The sequence below is a fragment of the Dermochelys coriacea genome, chromosome 6 (assembly GCF_009764565.3).
Source record: "Dermochelys coriacea isolate rDerCor1 chromosome 6, rDerCor1.pri.v4, whole genome shotgun sequence".
Classification (NCBI taxonomy): domain Eukaryota; kingdom Metazoa; phylum Chordata; order Testudines; family Dermochelyidae; genus Dermochelys; species Dermochelys coriacea.
The window spans coordinates 438,705-454,464 of NC_050073.1; the positions used below are offsets into that span (position 1 = coordinate 438,705).

The 15,760-nt window shown below is 51.0% G+C and overlaps 1 protein-coding gene across 5 annotated transcripts; it reads right to left on the bottom strand.

Annotated features, from left to right (window-relative positions):
- Window positions 1-1,196: 1,196 nt before the first annotated feature.
- LOC119856733 (up-regulator of cell proliferation-like) lies at window positions 1,197-15,231 on the bottom strand. 5 transcript variants are annotated; one of them, XM_043517015.1, is made up of 9 exons: window positions 15,095-15,231; window positions 13,996-14,089; window positions 13,526-13,873; window positions 12,860-13,144; window positions 11,814-11,957; window positions 11,075-11,131; window positions 10,895-10,951; window positions 3,069-7,769; window positions 1,197-2,245 (listed from the first exon to the last, which is right to left on the bottom strand). In XM_043517015.1, the coding sequence occupies exons 2-9, from the start codon at window positions 14,048-14,050 to the stop codon at window positions 2,229-2,231; spliced, it is 5,664 nt and encodes a 1,887-aa protein (XP_043372950.1). In that variant the 5' UTR covers window positions 14,051-14,089; window positions 15,095-15,231; the 3' UTR covers window positions 1,197-2,228. The 5 variants fall into 5 exon arrangements, with proteins under 5 accessions (XP_043372950.1, XP_043372951.1, XP_043372952.1 ...); XM_043517016.1 differs by lacking the exon at window positions 15,095-15,231 and having other exon boundaries at window positions 13,996-14,964; XM_043517017.1 differs by lacking the exons at window positions 13,996-14,089; window positions 15,095-15,231 and having other exon boundaries at window positions 1,198-2,245; window positions 13,482-13,668.
- Window positions 15,232-15,760: the final 529 nt, after the last annotated feature.

Sequence of the window (15,760 nt, forward strand, 5' to 3'; positions counted from 1 at the left end):
GCTCCCCTCTCTTCCCCCCCGCAGTGTCCTTTCTTGGGGAACCTGAAATATAGTAACCCTAAGACCGTCTGTTCACCACGTTACCATGGGCTCTGTGGGGCTGGAGTGGCCCGACACTCCCCTCATGAGAGGGATCTGGGGCACTGTCCCCCAATGCTTCCACCCCAGCCAGCCTGCTCTGCAGGAGTCGGGGCAATTGTTCCTTCCTCCCGCCTTCTTCCTTCAGCCGCCACAAGGGGAAAGGGGGTGCAGGCAATGGTTCCCCCCACCCACACCAGGGACTGATCCCTCCAGGCCCTGTGCTCACAGAAACCATCCCACACGCCACGTACCCGGCCACGTGCCTGGCTCCCCCACACCTGTATGGCACCCTCCTGACAGAGTGGGTGCCTTGCACCCTGCTAGGGTCCCCCCAAGTCTGCCTGTCCCAGACCTACAGGATCAGTGCTACACCCCCAGCTTTGGAACATAAGAAGGGCCAGACTGGGTCAGTCCAAAGGTCCTTCTAGCCCAGTGCCCTGTCTTTCCACAGTGGCCGGTGCCAGGTGCCCCAGAAGGAATGAACAGAACAGAGCAATTATTGTGTGTCCAACCCTTGTCGTCCACTCCCAGCTTCTGGCCGTCGGAGGTTTAGGGACACCCGGAGCATGGGGTTGCATCCCTGCCTATCCTGGCTAATAGTCATTGGTGGACCAGTCCTCTAGGAGCTTGTCTTTTGGCCACCACAGTATCCCCTGGCAATGAGTTCCCCTGGTCATATGAGTGAACAGTGTCTAGGAGGAACCCCTGCCGTGTGCCAAGGCCCCCCAGGGGGTCTCACTTTTCCTCCAGGGTTAGTCACATGGCCTGACTGCCCCCTAAGACTGAACCTCTGGGCTCCAGCCCTCCTGCTTCACCCCGTGAGCTCTGCCCAGCGAGTCCCGCTCAGCCAGACCCTGGGAGAGACGTGTCCACTCTGCAGGGATTGATGCCGCAAGCGTTCTCAGTGACACCCAGCGTTGTCAGAACAGTGGGGTTTATTAGTCAGCTGGACACAGCACAGGGAGTCCTCAGGTTAGCAGAGAGAAAGGAAGGTGAAAGCACAGAGCATCTGGCCGAGCCATTGCCATCCATTGCCAAACTGCCCTGGTTCCCTTTCTGGCTCACTGTCTGTCCCAGGGGAGAGCTGGTGTCTCTCCAAAGGGCAGCCCTTAACCCAGCTACCTGACACCTTTCCCCTTGGTTCTCCATTTGGGGCCTGGTCTCTGCTTCTCTGCCAAGAGGGCGGAAATCTCCTTCCTCTTGGCAGTTAGTTGCTAGGTGTGAACATCCTGGCCCTTGGGGTTGCCACTGTCTTTGTGGATCCTCCATTGATCTGGGTCAGTTTCAGCTAGTCCTTTAATGACCCATTCATACCACACATGCCTCATTATGGCCCCAGCTCTGTCCTGAGAGGAGCTTTAACCCTTTTACACCACCTGGTAGCAATGCAAAGTATAGTGGGAAACTGAGGCATGCAGAGGATTCATAGAAATATTACAGAAAATTTCTATGTTGTCACACTGCCATGGGACCCCACTCACATGGCCCATGTCCTGCCCCTTGGTAGGGCCCCCCCCATGACTCCCACATGAGACACCCCACAATCCCCCAGTAGCGTGACAGGGTAGGGGCTGTGACTGATACTCCCTCCCCCTGGATCTTAGGGACACCCCTCCCCAAACATACACACACACCGACCTAGCCATGTCTACACTGGGTTGTGTCGCATTAACTACGGCATTCAGGGATGTGAATTTTTCACAGCTTTGAGCAACGCTGCTAGGTCGATCTAATGTTTAAGTGCAGACCAGCCTTAAGACACCATGATGCTGGGATGACTGGGTGCAAGGGACAGGGCTTTCTGCCCGTCCGTAGTGTGTTCCTACTGCTGATCACAGAAAGAGGCTGTGTGCACGTAATGACTCTGTCTCACTGATTTCTCGTCCAAATGGAAACCACCTGAAAAGGCCCTGATTGTGACTATTGCTCAAAGGGCAGCAGTATTTTCACCTTTCTTTTCTGCCAGACCTAGTCAAAATGATTTCATTTCATAGGACACATACAGCAATAGACAGATTGTGGTATCAAGCCCCTTTGCACTTGCCGTATTACTTCATTTGGCCCTCCCTGCAAGTTACTCACCACATTTCTTCATGCATAACACTGAGCAGCCAAGGTGTCTGGAAGAACAGTCTGTCTGTGCTGCATTATTGCATGCTATAGAGCAGGGCGGCCAACCTGGGGCTCCGGAGCCACATGCGGCTCTTCAGAAGTTACTATGCGGCTCCTTGTACAGGCACCGACTCTGGGGCTGGAGCTACAGGCATCAACTTGCCAATGTGCTGGGGGGTGCTCACTGCTCCACCCCTGGCTCTGCCACAGGCCCTGCCCCCACTCCACCCCTTCCCGCCCCCTCCCCTGAGCCTGCCGTGCCCTCGCTCCTCCCTGCCCCCAAGCCGCCTGCAGCTCCATCGGATGGTTTGGGGCAGTCACCCCGGGCCCCGCGCTTTGGGGGGCCCCCGAGCTTCAGGGGGATGTGGGGCCTGGGCGGTGCATGGGCCGGCGGCAGCACCACCAGCCCTGCTCTGCTCCACCCCCCCTCACCGGCTCCCAGCATTGCTCGGGAGAGGAGAGGGCAGGGGCTTGGGGGAAGGTGCGGAGTGGTGGCAGGGTGGGGGTGGAACAAGGGTGGGAAGAGGTGGGGTGGGGGCGGAGGAGGGGCAGACCGGGGGGGGACTTGGGGGAAGGGGTAGAATGGGGGCAGGGAGGGGGTGGAGCAGGGGCAGGAAGGGGCAGAGGTCAGGGGATGTCCTGGGCCCCGCACCCTCCTAGGGACGGCCCTGCCTGCTGTGAAACAGCTGATTGCAGCGGGTGGGAGGGAGGGGGAGTTGCTGATCGGTGGGGTTGCCCGCAAGTGGGAGGCGCTGGGAGCGAGGGAGGGGGGAGCTGATGGGGGGGCTGCTGACATATCCCTAGGGCTCTTTGGCAATGTACACTGGTAAATTATGGCTCCTTCTCAGGCTCTGGTTGGCCACGCCGGCTATAGATGTCCTTCATGGTCTCCAGGGCCTGCTCCTTGGTTATTTTGCCCCAGTCTTCAGGGAGATGGGCTGGTTTAGTATCATACAGTCTGGCAAATTGGTGACTGAACTCTTTAAACACAAACTTCCAGTAATCGGAAGCCTCACTGCTGGGGTCTGGCTGAATGCGCCAGTCTGGGTAATAGCGACGGTAATCTCTGAAGGGAACCAGTTTCCCATTTGTATCTGAATTGTTAAATGAAGCATTAGAGATCACATCAGAGGAGCATAACGAATAGTCAAGTATTTTTGTGAGGTGATCCCTGCTTCGCTTCAGTCCCTGGGGCCGATGTATTGATGCAAAGTGCTCCCTGTGCATCGGGCCTTCTGCTTCACAGGGGACACCGCAGAACGGACATTGCTTCCCACAGCCAAACACTCTCTTGAACAGCTCATCCTGGGGCTTCACCTGGAGCTTGGAGAGTTTCTCCTCTATGTTCACAGCTTTAAATTCTGATACCAGGTTCTGCTCCAGCTCACAGAGAGAGTCCCGAATGTCAGCAGAAAACTGGCTGGTATCAGCACTGGCTGTAAATTGGAAGAGCGTTGTTTCCAAACTGTCTCTGGGAAGGACTAGGTCTTTCTGTAACATCCTGCAAAGATTTGCTACAAAGTCAGAGACTGTGCTCGTTCCCCCATCAGTTGGCATCTCTAGAGCTCCTCTAACTTTCTTGATGATGGTGGACAGGATCTCTGCTTCGAGAGCTTCGACACTTTCTCTGTTTCCATAGTGATGTGAAATGTCTCTCCATATCGCTGCTTTGACAAAACTTTCATAGTCGTTAATGTATTTCACGTAGTTGCCAAAGTCCAGCTCTTCCAGCAGCTTCTGCAGCACAGAGAGCTGGAAGCAGGCCCGGCTGCGGTAACCATTGGCCTTCTCACTTCTGGAAAGGTCATCGACTATCCTGATTCCCAGTCTTTTGTTAACATGTTCTGCCAGGGCAGGTTTGAGACAGAGCTCACAGAAATTCCTGGCTCTCTGCTGGCAGGAATCCTTTTCCAGGTAATGGTTTATAAATGTGGACAAATAGTGAGGTTTCAGTTTCTCCAGCCGTTCCTGAGGATCATTTTCTTTGATAAAGTCTTCATGCATCTCCTGGAACGCATGGGCCGCCTCCCCCAAAATATGAAGTTTCAGGTCAACTTCAAAGCAAGCATTAGTGTGAAGGTTTGGCACGTCCTCCTGCTGAAGCCTCTCGTTGATCATCCGCAACAGTTCTCTGCCATAGGTCTTATCATAGTTCACTTTGGAATTCACCTTCTCTTCGATATAATGGTGGCACTTGTCCATTAAAGAATGAGCAAGTTCCTCTGCTTTGCGCCAGTATTCCTGTGTGAACAATTCTCTCATGTCCCTGAAACACGTTAAATCCAAATACTCGTTGTCCACAGTGAAAGATTTATCCCTGTAACTGCGCAAATTTTCTGCTTCTTGAAGTTTCAACCTGACTGTGCTCCCTCGATTCTCTAGGTCCTTTCTCAGCTGGAACTCTAGATCTTGGGAAACTTTGCGTTTCCTTAAACTAATGAGCTTTAACTCAGACACTGCTTCTTTCCACATCTTTTCAAATTCTACTTCCAGTTCCTTCTTGTCTAGTTTAAGTTTTCTTCTCTTGCAATCTTCCAGAAGGCTGACAACTTTCTTTTCTGTCATTCTCATGTACTCGGCCTGGATATTGTCTATTTTATGCCAGCTTTTTTTAATAAGAATCGCTTTTTCACACTTGCTGGCTGAGTAACGCTCAAGTTCCTTCTTGAGGCTGTCTGTGCTTCTGACAAAATCTTCTCTGTACTTTTCTATCAGGTGTTGGTTTTTAGCTCCACTTTCAAAATAACCCTGTAAACTAAACAAAATCTTTTCTTCCCCTTGCTTCACTTTTTCCTGTGCCTCCCGTTCAAAGTTCCCGGCATCAGGTAGTTCATTACATGGCTGGTTCTGAATCGCAGTTTCTTGGCCACATACCCAGAGATGCATCTCCCTGCGGAGCTCCCACTCCCACTCCGAGTACCTCAGACACAGCTGGTTATAGGCCTCAGCTACCAGGCTGTTTCTGAAGCTGAAGATGAAGTTCTCATGTTTCACAGCGTTCCACAGATTCTTCACCCACTTGGTAAACCGGGGGATGTTCCTGGGGTTTCTGTTAGGTGACCAGCTTCTCATAACTTCAACCAAGTATTTCTTTAGCTCATAAACACCCTCACTGTACCCCAGGTTCACTGGAGCCATGGGCGGGACTCCCTGCCACAGCCCAGGGATGTACCAGTTGTGTTTTTCTGGATCATACTCCATAATATCAGAAAAAGTCAGATCTCTGCTTAGTTTTTCCATCCTCGCTGCAGCTTTGGTCATTTCATTGAGATTTTCCAGGAAATTATTCCTGTCCCTCAGGTTTTGTTCATGGGCAGACACGTCACTGACGTTCTGATACACAAACTGGCAGTTGGGTTTGTGCCCTATTTCCTTCATCCTGAGAAAGGCGTGGACCACGATTTGCAGAATGTCCTTCATTTCGCTGGTGCTCTCCATGGCCATGTTAACAATCGTTATGTCGCTTAACCCAATCACCAGTGTGGCCAGCTCATTGTCATGTTCAAAACTGTTCTCCAGTTTGGCCAGCTGAGGGGCTCTCAAGCCTTCTGCATCTATCACCAGGATAAAGTCGCAGCCAAGCTCCTGCTGAAACTTCTCTGCAACTTTAATGAGCATCATGAAGGCTCCTCGCGTACATCGGCCGCTGCTCACTGCCAGCTGCAGTCCAAACATGGAGTTCAGCAGGGTGGATTTGCCGGTGCTCTGCACGCCCAGCACTGACAGAACCAGCAATCTGGACTTTCCCCGCAGCTTGGCAGGGAGCTTGGTCAGAACATCTGTCACCCACTGCAGCGGGACGTGGGATGCGTCTCCATCGATGATCTCTAGAGCAAATCCGTTCAGCATCAGGTCAGCGGCTATGTCTGGGAGATGGGTGAACTGCCTTTGGCTTTGTGTTATTTTGCCTTCCTTACACACTGACTGTTCTGCCTCATAAAACTGCCCTAACTCCCGCATGAAATGCTCCACCCCTAAGGAACTGGCTACAATTAATTCATCTAGTTTTGCTAGCTCCTTGGGGCTATAGCCTGGAGTCCTATATGTCTCCTTATATTCAGCCCGCAGTTTGAAAAGATTCTCCCTAGCAATGTGATCCAGTCTGAATTTCATCCATTTCAGAAAGTAGTGTCTTTCCACTGGAGTGAGCTGTTCTAGTGATGCCTTAAATGTCCCCATCCCGCCTGTGAGATCACGCCCATGCTGCTGGGTCCGTAACTTCAGCAATTCCTGTCTCAGCTGCGATTTATAATCTTCTGTGGGGATTTCCCCTTGCTTCTTCATTTGACACAGTTCTCTTTCTACTTCAGCCAGGCGTTTACATGGATCCCCTTGGAGCGTCAGTGCTCTGCCCTTGTACTTGACAACATTCTCTATTTCCTCAGTGATTTCGTCTGCTCTCTTTCTCGCTTCCTCACATTCCTTGCAGTCCTCATCTACCTGGAATCCGAATTCACGCGCTGTCACAGCCATGTCCTCTATCCTCATGGCTCTCTGGGGCGGCTTCATCAGGTGTGCTAAGGTGGCCTGCAGCCTTGTCACAAAGTATGAATCGTTTGCAGTGTTATCCTTCACAAGCACGTGGGACTGGGTCAGCCTGAGCAGTGGGGCCAATTCACTGAGGAATCCCTGTGTTTTTCTGGTTATAATAATTCTGGGGTTGAGTATGAAGTAGAATTTTGCTCCCATGTCCTGCAGTGATGATAGGAGTTTGTATTTTCTCTCACTGATGTGTTCAGCGAATATGAACACAGCTGAAGAGACCTCTGCCAGGAAGCGGAACTGCAGCCGGTGGGACTCAATGTCTCCTCGCAGGTTAATAACCGCAATGGGCTCCTGGAAAGGATCCGAACTCTCCCTCCCCCCAGGGAAATACCAGGAGATCTCTACCAACCCCTCTGCGATTGCCCGAGGGACGTTCCCAGACTCCATGTCCCGATGTACGAAGAAATCATGCTGCTGGTGGGGGGGGCTGAGGACCTTGTTAAGGAGTTTGGACTTGGACAAGCTGCATCTGCCCAGCCGCACGAAGGAAAAGGTTGGCACTGACGTGAGCACCAGGTTCTCTTCCCTGAACCCCCGGCTCTCTCGCAAGGAGAGTGGCCTCCAATTCCTCACGATGTCCCGCATGGCCCACAGCAGGAGCGTGCACCTGGGGGTGTCCAGGGCAGGCAGCAGCAGTGGGAGAGCGAATTGGCACATGGACATCTTCAGCAGGATCTCCTGCCGCAGGAACATGTCTGAGCAGCACAGAACGGCGCAGAGCACATCCAGGGGGTTCACACACACGCTGGGGGCTGGGTTTCTAGGAGAAATAATGGCAAAGGGTTCCTCCCCATCCTTGCTGATCCCATTGTCACCTGGTGCAGCAGATCCTAGCCTTGTGCGTCTGGCCATCCCGTTCACAGCCATGACCTTCCTGAGGAAATGCCCCGGAATTTCCCCTAACGTCCGAGGGTTGCTCTCTTCTAACATCTCCGTGTTAATTTCCAGGATGTCGTCCAGCTTGAGCTTTGTGCTTTGGTGTCTCTCCAGTCCCAGGTGCACTAGGAAGTCCTGGAGCGATTTCCCTTTTCCTGCAAAAAGCAATACACACATTGGTGGTGATGTTTGCATTCTTTGTGTGCCCCTCTCTCCACCCGCATATTTCCCTTGGTGCAACTCAGCTCTGTTCTGGCTTTTGCCAAAGCTATTGATGATCCTGCTCCCAGTGTGACAACACTTCCTCCCTCTCCTCTCATTTCTAGCTTCCACTGAATCAAAGGAATTTGCTAATCTTCTCTATGGAAATTCATTTCTGCCCATTACAGCAACTTCATGCCTGAGAATTATATCCCTCCCGTCCCCAGTTCCCAGTTAATCCAAAACTCTCACATCCTGCCCTTGGCCTTGTTCCATTTCTGCCTCTGTAAAATACTTCTCCAACCTCCACCTGATCTTTCCAGACGCCGCGTCCTGCCCCAGGAGGCAATCTCCTTGTATTGTTACAAAGGGCAAGTAGGAGCCCCTAGCTGACCTTTGTAGCATTCACTATTTTATACAACTCGATCCAAATATATCAGTATCATGTACCCCGTACGGCACATACTGTCTGCACAATTACATTACAAGACACATTAAAAATGCTACTTGGGTTGCAAAGTCGAGCCCATGTGACTTTCATCCAGCCCCCTTGTATGCATTGTGATACAGCATTTAGTTACAGGACCACAGACTGTTTCCACAGGCCCCCTGCTCCACTCCATCATGCACAGAATGGAAGCCCGGAGCAGAATGCAGGTTGCACAGGCAACTGGCAGTCCGGCCTTCCCTAACTGTGAGTGCTCGACTGTGTAACCTGCCTTACGCCAGGGAGAGCAAAAGTGTGACCTGGCCTAGTTACAGGAAGGGTAACGGAACTGGGAGGAGCTCAGAGAATACGATCTGATAGCTCTTCTTCGCTGCGGGGCCCTCTTCAGAGCCATGTCCATTGAGGGGGGCCAGTCAAACGTTCAGGGCCCAAGGCTGTCTAAGCGCGTGCATCCCCCAACCAAGTCAGTTCCTGCTCCGTCACCCCAGAGACCCACTGCTGTATCCATGTTATCCCCCTAAATCTGTGTGTGCTGTTAGTTTTATAGTTGTTAATAGTTATACGTTAGGATACACCTAGGAATCTCACCACCCCTTTTTTTTTTCTATTATCTATTTCTGAGCTTCCGGGTTGGCCGTAGCACCAGAGCCATGCTGGGCCAAGAACCCCACACAGCTGTGCATTGTGACCAGCCAGCCACCCAGAACTGGACATGCAGAGCCACCGCATCCTCTGCCCAGGGCAGACTTGTTCCTTAGCTCACTGTGCAGTGTGCAAAGCTTTCACACCCCGGACTCATCAGGCCTGTTAGCGCTAGCTCCAGGCTCACCTCACTGGCTATGCCTCAGATCCCCTCTAGTGCCGGGCAAACCGCTGGTGCCATCAGCACTAACTTGGGATGGGGGTAGACCCTGGTTTGTCTCCTAAACCAGCACCACCTCCTGCTGCTGCATTTCCAGAACCACCTGCCAATATCACCACCTCCTCCTGCTGCATTTCCAGAACCACCTGCCAATATCACCACCTCCTGCTGCTGCATTTCCTGCATCACCTGCCAATATCACCACCCCCGGCTGCTGCTGCTCCTCTGGCCCCAACCCCCCAGCTGCACCGTGCCTTGCTGCCACACCATCAGCACCACGCAAGGACCCCTGACGCTCATTGACCCTGTCTTTGGACCTTGGCACCAGTGCCTGGGTGGGGCTGGGGGTTGCATAAACCAAACTGTAACACCGCCTTACGTTTGGAATGAATGTGAGGACATGCCACAAGAGGGCATTGCACGCCCTCCTACACACACGTCTTCCACAAGGGTTGTGTAGCTCAGCACCAGGGAGTGTCTGCTCCCAAGTGTGTGACTGGACAGAGAAGCAACCTCTCTTTATCCGAATGGATCTGATATGAATAGCAAACGCTTAACACTTTATTCCCCTCATTTAAAAATGGCGTGTGTGTGTAGTCAGCCCCAGCCTGAACTTGATGTTTATGTAGCGGTTTAAAAGAACACATTAATGAGCAGTGAGGTGGCAAAATTCCTGGATGACCCAAAATTATGTAGGTTGTCAAGCCCAGAGAAAATAATGGGCAGCAGGATGGTGGATACAAGTCAGTGTAAATAATTTCAAGTTAAAAAGAGCTTTATTGAGGAGTGAAAAAAAAAATCACCTTTGTGACCAGTGCTTAACAGAAACACAGTTGGTTGAATCTGAGCAGGTACACAGTGGTGTTCACAGGATGCAAAACAGCCCTACTTCTTCACCCCTGTTTTCATCATCTCATAACTTTCTGAACCCTTCATTCATCTGTGGGGCTGAAATTGGCCTTGGTCTCTGTCGTGAAGGTGAATTTTATAGAAAGTTTGAGCAAACTCTCTTCTCTTCAGCCATTTTTGAGCTATGGAGGAGTGAGGGAAACATTTGCTTTTCCCCATTGTTAAATTGTGTGTTTTACCACTTAACAAACCCAAACCAAAACATGGCTACAGTAAAACCTCCGGAGTTTGAAATCTAATCTGAGCCTAGACAAGCACCAAACTATTTGGTTTGGTGGAGAAAGAAAAAAACACTGTTCTAAACTGTCGAAAAAACCACACCTGAGCCTCCTCAGTGGGCATGTGCTAGCCAAGTGTTAAAGCCACGCTCCCATTACGTCAGGAGTGCCTGTTTTCTCTGCCCAGGCCTGCTGCATGGATAGCGTGCATGTGGGAACCTGCAAACATTGCCTTGGGACCCATTTCAGAGGAAGGTACTCTGGGACTATTTTCCTCTGTCTCGTTGTTGAGAAAGATTGTCCGGTCTCCCCTCTTTAGTTCATTGCACACGTGGCTTCTGAACGTTTCCGCTCACAGGATACGATCAGATAAAGGTTCAAACAGGGACAGTAGACAATTCACTGGGCAGCTTGAGGCTCGTCCCTGTCACAGAACTGTGTAGAATCCAGCGGTGGGGCGCTTACCTTCGGACTCATTCTGCAGGGAAACCTCATCCTCTTCATTGTAGTGTTCACTTGGAACTGAAACCAAGAACATAACCCTGAGCCAGAGTGTGGTGACCAGTTGCCGCACCGCGTTACCTGAGCTATTGCATCCTTCACATAAAGAACGAGTCTCAGAATTCAGTGTCAAATATTTACCTTCATGATCAGGCTCCAGCAGGACATCCGTCTCTTCACCATGCTGTTCACGTGGAACTGAAACCAAGAACACAAATCTGAGCCAGAGTATGGTGACCCATTGCTGCACCGTGTGTTACATGCGCTATTGCATCCTTCATGTGAAGGAGTCGTCACAGAATTCAGCTCTGGGGTATTTACCGTTGTAGTCTCTCTGCAGGTGAACTTCGTTTTCTGCACTGTAGCATACAGGAGTATCTGAAATTAAGAGCATAACCTTGAGCCAGAATATGATAACCCTTTATTGCATGGGTTACAGTCAGACTGTATTACATCCTTCATGCAAAGAATGCTTCACAACTCATTACTTGTATTTGCCTGTTCTAACTGCAAACTCTATAGGTTACAATATTTCCTACAGGTAGCATCTGTTTGCAGACTGTGAAGTGACTATGTTTCAGGGAAATTACCTGACCGACTATCCAAGAAGTATGAGGTACCGAAACCTGCCTGCAACTCCTCTTTGATGGACTTATTAAGGGATTGGTCCCCAGTGGGTTCACCTGGCTGCAGTGGGAAGCCTCTGAGTATCTTCTGGGAAAGAGCAGGTGGCTTCCCTGATCGCTAGTTCCCAGTTCCCTTTCCAGACTGATGCATGGATCATGTACAAGAAGACAACTTTGTCCTTATTGGTAAATTTGTCTAACAGCAGATCCATTAGTCTGAATCCCTCTCGCCCTCCCCTCTTTGTAGACACATTATTAATTCCAACCCTCACAAATATCTCCTGGGTGGGTGATGTTGCTCCTAAGTTTACCTGGAGGGCAGCATTTGGGTGCCCCAGCTGCTCACCACTGGGCTGCCCACTCCATAGTTTGTTTTCCAGACAAATGGATCCCTTGGGAACAAGAAGAAAAACATAGTTCTCCAATGCTGTTACCTTTCTGAGAGCTCCGTCTTCTTCTCCGGTACATATAGTATCCAACACCGACCACAACTGTTACTGCCACCCCCATGATGGCAAAAATCCAAGCGTTGCTGTGGCCAGAGCTCCCCGCCTCAGTCTCGTTCTCCCTCATCAAGGCTGCGTTTGGAGAGGTTACAAGAAAGCTGTTGAGGGCTCAGGATACAGACTGTGATCAATACAAGGCATATGGGATCATTTCTCAATGGTACTGGACAGACTTTGAGGACTGGATCTCCAGCCAGTGGATAGTCATTGAGGCCTGGCCTACACTTCAAATTCTAAGTCAGTATAGTTTCGGCACTCAGGGGTGTGAAAATGCACAGCCCTGAGCGCTGCCATTACGCCGACCTAGGCCCCAGTGTAAATGCCGTGAGGCTGACGGAAGAATGCGTCCCTCAACCTGGCTACCATTGCTCGGGGAGGTGGAGCTCCTCCAGAGACAGAAAAACCCCTGCCATCGGCACAGGCTGCATCTGCATGGCAGGGTTATTCCAACCAAGCTCCAGTGCCCTAGCGATGCCTCCGTCCCCGTAGCACAGATGTGGCCTCAGATAGCAACAGGTGGGGAATCTCCCGGGAAAGAGAGGACTCTATCACTCGCCAGAACGAGCATGGAGTCCCTGACCCGCATGGGAGAGGGAATGGCTCCATACAGTGTCTGTTCTCCCAGCAAGCCAGCCTTGATTCCTGCCAGCATCAGCTCAGCCCATCAAAGAGAAAAATGGAGTCCCAGGAGCTCACTGCATGCTGGTTTTTCCTTCCAGACACAGCCTGCAAACCCTAAGATGCTGTTTGCTGTGGGCCAAGATTAAAGTTCCTGCCACAACCTCCCCCTGGCAATTTTCAGACAAGCCAAAGTTTGAGCCTGTGCCCAAATGAAGCCCTTCCCTACCTTGCTGTGTGCTGCAGAACAGCTACTACCTTCCACCCCAGAGGTGGCTGCATGTCTGCGGTGCTCTGTGTATCCTGTGTATCAGGGAAGGTGCACCCCAGCGCTGGCCAAGGCTTGTCACTCTTACCTGTAACTCTCTCACAGACGCTCAGGTTCTGATTAAAGGGGGCGTGGATCAGAGAGCAGCAGAAGGTGCTGTCCCCAGGGCTGGTCACCGCCAGGCGGCTCTGCACCTCGAACACTCCCTCACTGCTCCGACGAAGTTCTGCCGGCTCTGACTGGTTCAGCCGGTTTCCATCCCCATCGTGCCACGTTATTTCAGCCTTGGGATAGCCCCCACTGGACTTGCACTGCAGGGTCATCTCGCCATCCTCCCAGGAAAGGACCGTGATCTGGGGCAGTTCGTATGGCGCTGAAAAGCAAGATCTCTGGTTATCCTTTGTGGACCACTGAGAAGTCAAGAGAGCACAGGGCCTCCAACTTGATGGAGCCCAATCCACTGCAGGGCTCAGCAGTGGTATCCTCCTTAAACCTCCAAGCCTTGCCTGTTGTTTGCATTGCATCCAGACAGCAAAATGGACCAGCTCACCCCACCAGCTCCTGAGGAGCAGTTAACGGTGCCGTCCTTGTTATTAGAATCAGGTCGAGTCTTGCTGCCTTGGAGAACGGGTGATGGCAGCTCTTTCTGCAGAGGTCGCGCTCCTCTCACAAATGGAGCTCGGAGCACCCTGCAGACCTAGCTAACCCACCTCTGGTTTTGCTGTACTCGCTGGGCAGAGCATGGTCCATTTACCTGATACATGGAGGATGACGCTCCCAATCACCACATCCTGGCTGTTCACTATGATGCACCTGTATTCCCCACTGTCTGACGGCCGCACCTGGGTGAGGTTCAGGGAGGCCACCCCCTCACTGAGCTCTTGGAGAAAGAGCTTCGTCCGACCCTTGAACTCCACCTCCTGGTCCTCCAGCCTGTCGGCCCCATCATAGTAGCTGTGCACCACGGAGCCCTCCTCATCTCGGAAGACCTGCCAGTGGATGCGGAGTCTGTTCAGCACAAAGTCTGAGGACAGCTTGAATCTGCAGCTGAGGGTGACGTCCTCCCCGGCTCTGGAGTGGATATTTGATTTGTCACTCGGCTCTGGGAGAAGGAGAATGTGGTGTTATAAACTCCACACACAGCCGTGGGTTTGGTTTTATGTCCCTGCTGGTAATCGCTCTGTCACATAGCACGGCCCCTTGGGCTTCTGGTTTGTAACTCACCCAACCCTGCAGTGACACACCCCAGAAGCACAGGAAACCAGACCAATTGTGGCATCTGTGGAGGAGGGCACAGGGGGGAGCCCTTGCTGTATTCCTAAAAGAGAAGGAGTCGGCTTTTAGAAACGTTAACCCTTACAGCACTGGACAAGACCTGGTCTGCTGCCCTCAGCCAATTACATGGGGCACCTGAAGAGGAGAAAATTCACAGAATCGTAGCAACATAGGGACCCAGAAGGGACCCCGATCGGTCGTATGATCCAGCCCCTGGCACTCAGTGTTATCTACAGTATTTCATTTGCAGCTCCTTCCATTCCCCTTCTCCCCCAGACAAGCACCTTGTCCGCACTTGCTCCACCCCAGTGAGATTCTGCCTCCCCAGTCAATTCCCCTTTGCTTCCCACCCACCTCACCTCCCAGCACCACCATTCCCACCTGCCGGTGCACTTTTGTCCCACTGCCTCTGGGCCTTGGCCTGTCTTGTCTTCTGGAGGCAGTGCTGATTTCCACACACTCTGAGCCCAATGACCTTAAAGAAACCCGCTTTGTTCTTCTTTTATTTATGGGAAAATTAGCCCATTTTTAGGTGCCAGGGCCAAAGTCTAAAGCAGATGGGAGCATCCCCCTACAGAGAAAGAGGGATGATTTCACAGGGCCAGATCCTGGGCTGTAACTCGGCGTAGCTGCACTGATCTCAGAGAAGCTGTGCCAGGTTACACCAGCTGGCCACGTTTGCTAGTTTGGGCTGCATTATCTGTGTCTCCAGAGGTCCCAACGCCATTAGACAGTAAACTACATCCACAGTCTGTAATAGAAAAGATTTTCTTTCCATTCACATGAGTTTTTATGGAGAAGGGATACAGTATATCATTACAGTCCAATGTCTATTTTACTTTTATTAAATAATTTTAAAACAGCACAAAGATGCAGCTATCTGGAAAGTACAGAGCAAAGTGCTTAGGATAATTACTCTCCTTGTTTAGATAAGACTTTTTATGTCCTGCAGTTATGATGTAATTTCACCCACTGGTGCAGAGGAGAGGTCATTACTTACAAGAACAGCTAGTCAGCAGCTGTGGCAAATATTGCCTATAAAACTCACCAGCCTTCAAAACAGGATAAGGATCAATGACTAAATACTGAGGGGGGAATGCCTAGCGGGAGCTGCAGGGTTCAGTATCTCTTCTTATTTAACATCTTCATTCCTGATCTGGACAAACAACACTTAAATACAATTCACAGTTGATCATTTGTAACCATGCCTGTTACCGTTCAGGTTGCTCAGCTCAGTGGCTCTCAACCTTTCCAGATGACTGTCCCCCTTTCAGGAGGCTGATTGGTCAAGTACCCCAAGTTTCACCTCACTTAACAACTACCTGCTTACAAAATCGGACATAAAAATACAAAAGTGTCATCTAAATTTGTTAGTCTCTAAGGTGCCACAAGTACTCCTTTTCTTTTTGCGAATACAGACTAACACGGCTGCTACTCTGAAAAGTGTCACCGACACTGTTACCGAACAGTTGCTGACTTTCTCATTTTTACCATATCATTCTAAAATAAATAGATTGGAATAGAAATTTTGTATAGTACACACAGCAGTATAAACAAGTCATTGTCTGTAGGAAATTTCCATTTGAACTGATTTCACTAGCGCTTTTTATGTCACCTGTTGTAAAACTAGGCAAATCTCTAGATGACCTCTGCCTACCCCCAGGGGTACACGTACCCCTGGTTGAGAACCACTGCTCAGTTCCACCATGTGTCC

Coding starts and splice junctions, on each gene's coding strand:
- LOC119856733 (XM_043517015.1), bottom strand. CDS start 14,050: ATGCCACAATTGGTCTGGTTTCCTGTGCTTCTGGGGTGTGTCACTGCA. Junction 13,145..13,525: donor CGTCATCCTCCATGTATCAG/GTAAATGGACCA, acceptor CTTGCTTTTCAG/CGCCATACGAACTGCCCCAG. Junction 7,770..10,894: donor GCTGGAGCCTGATCATGAAG/GTAAATATTTGA, acceptor TGCTTTTTGCAG/GAAAAGGGAAATCGCTCCAG.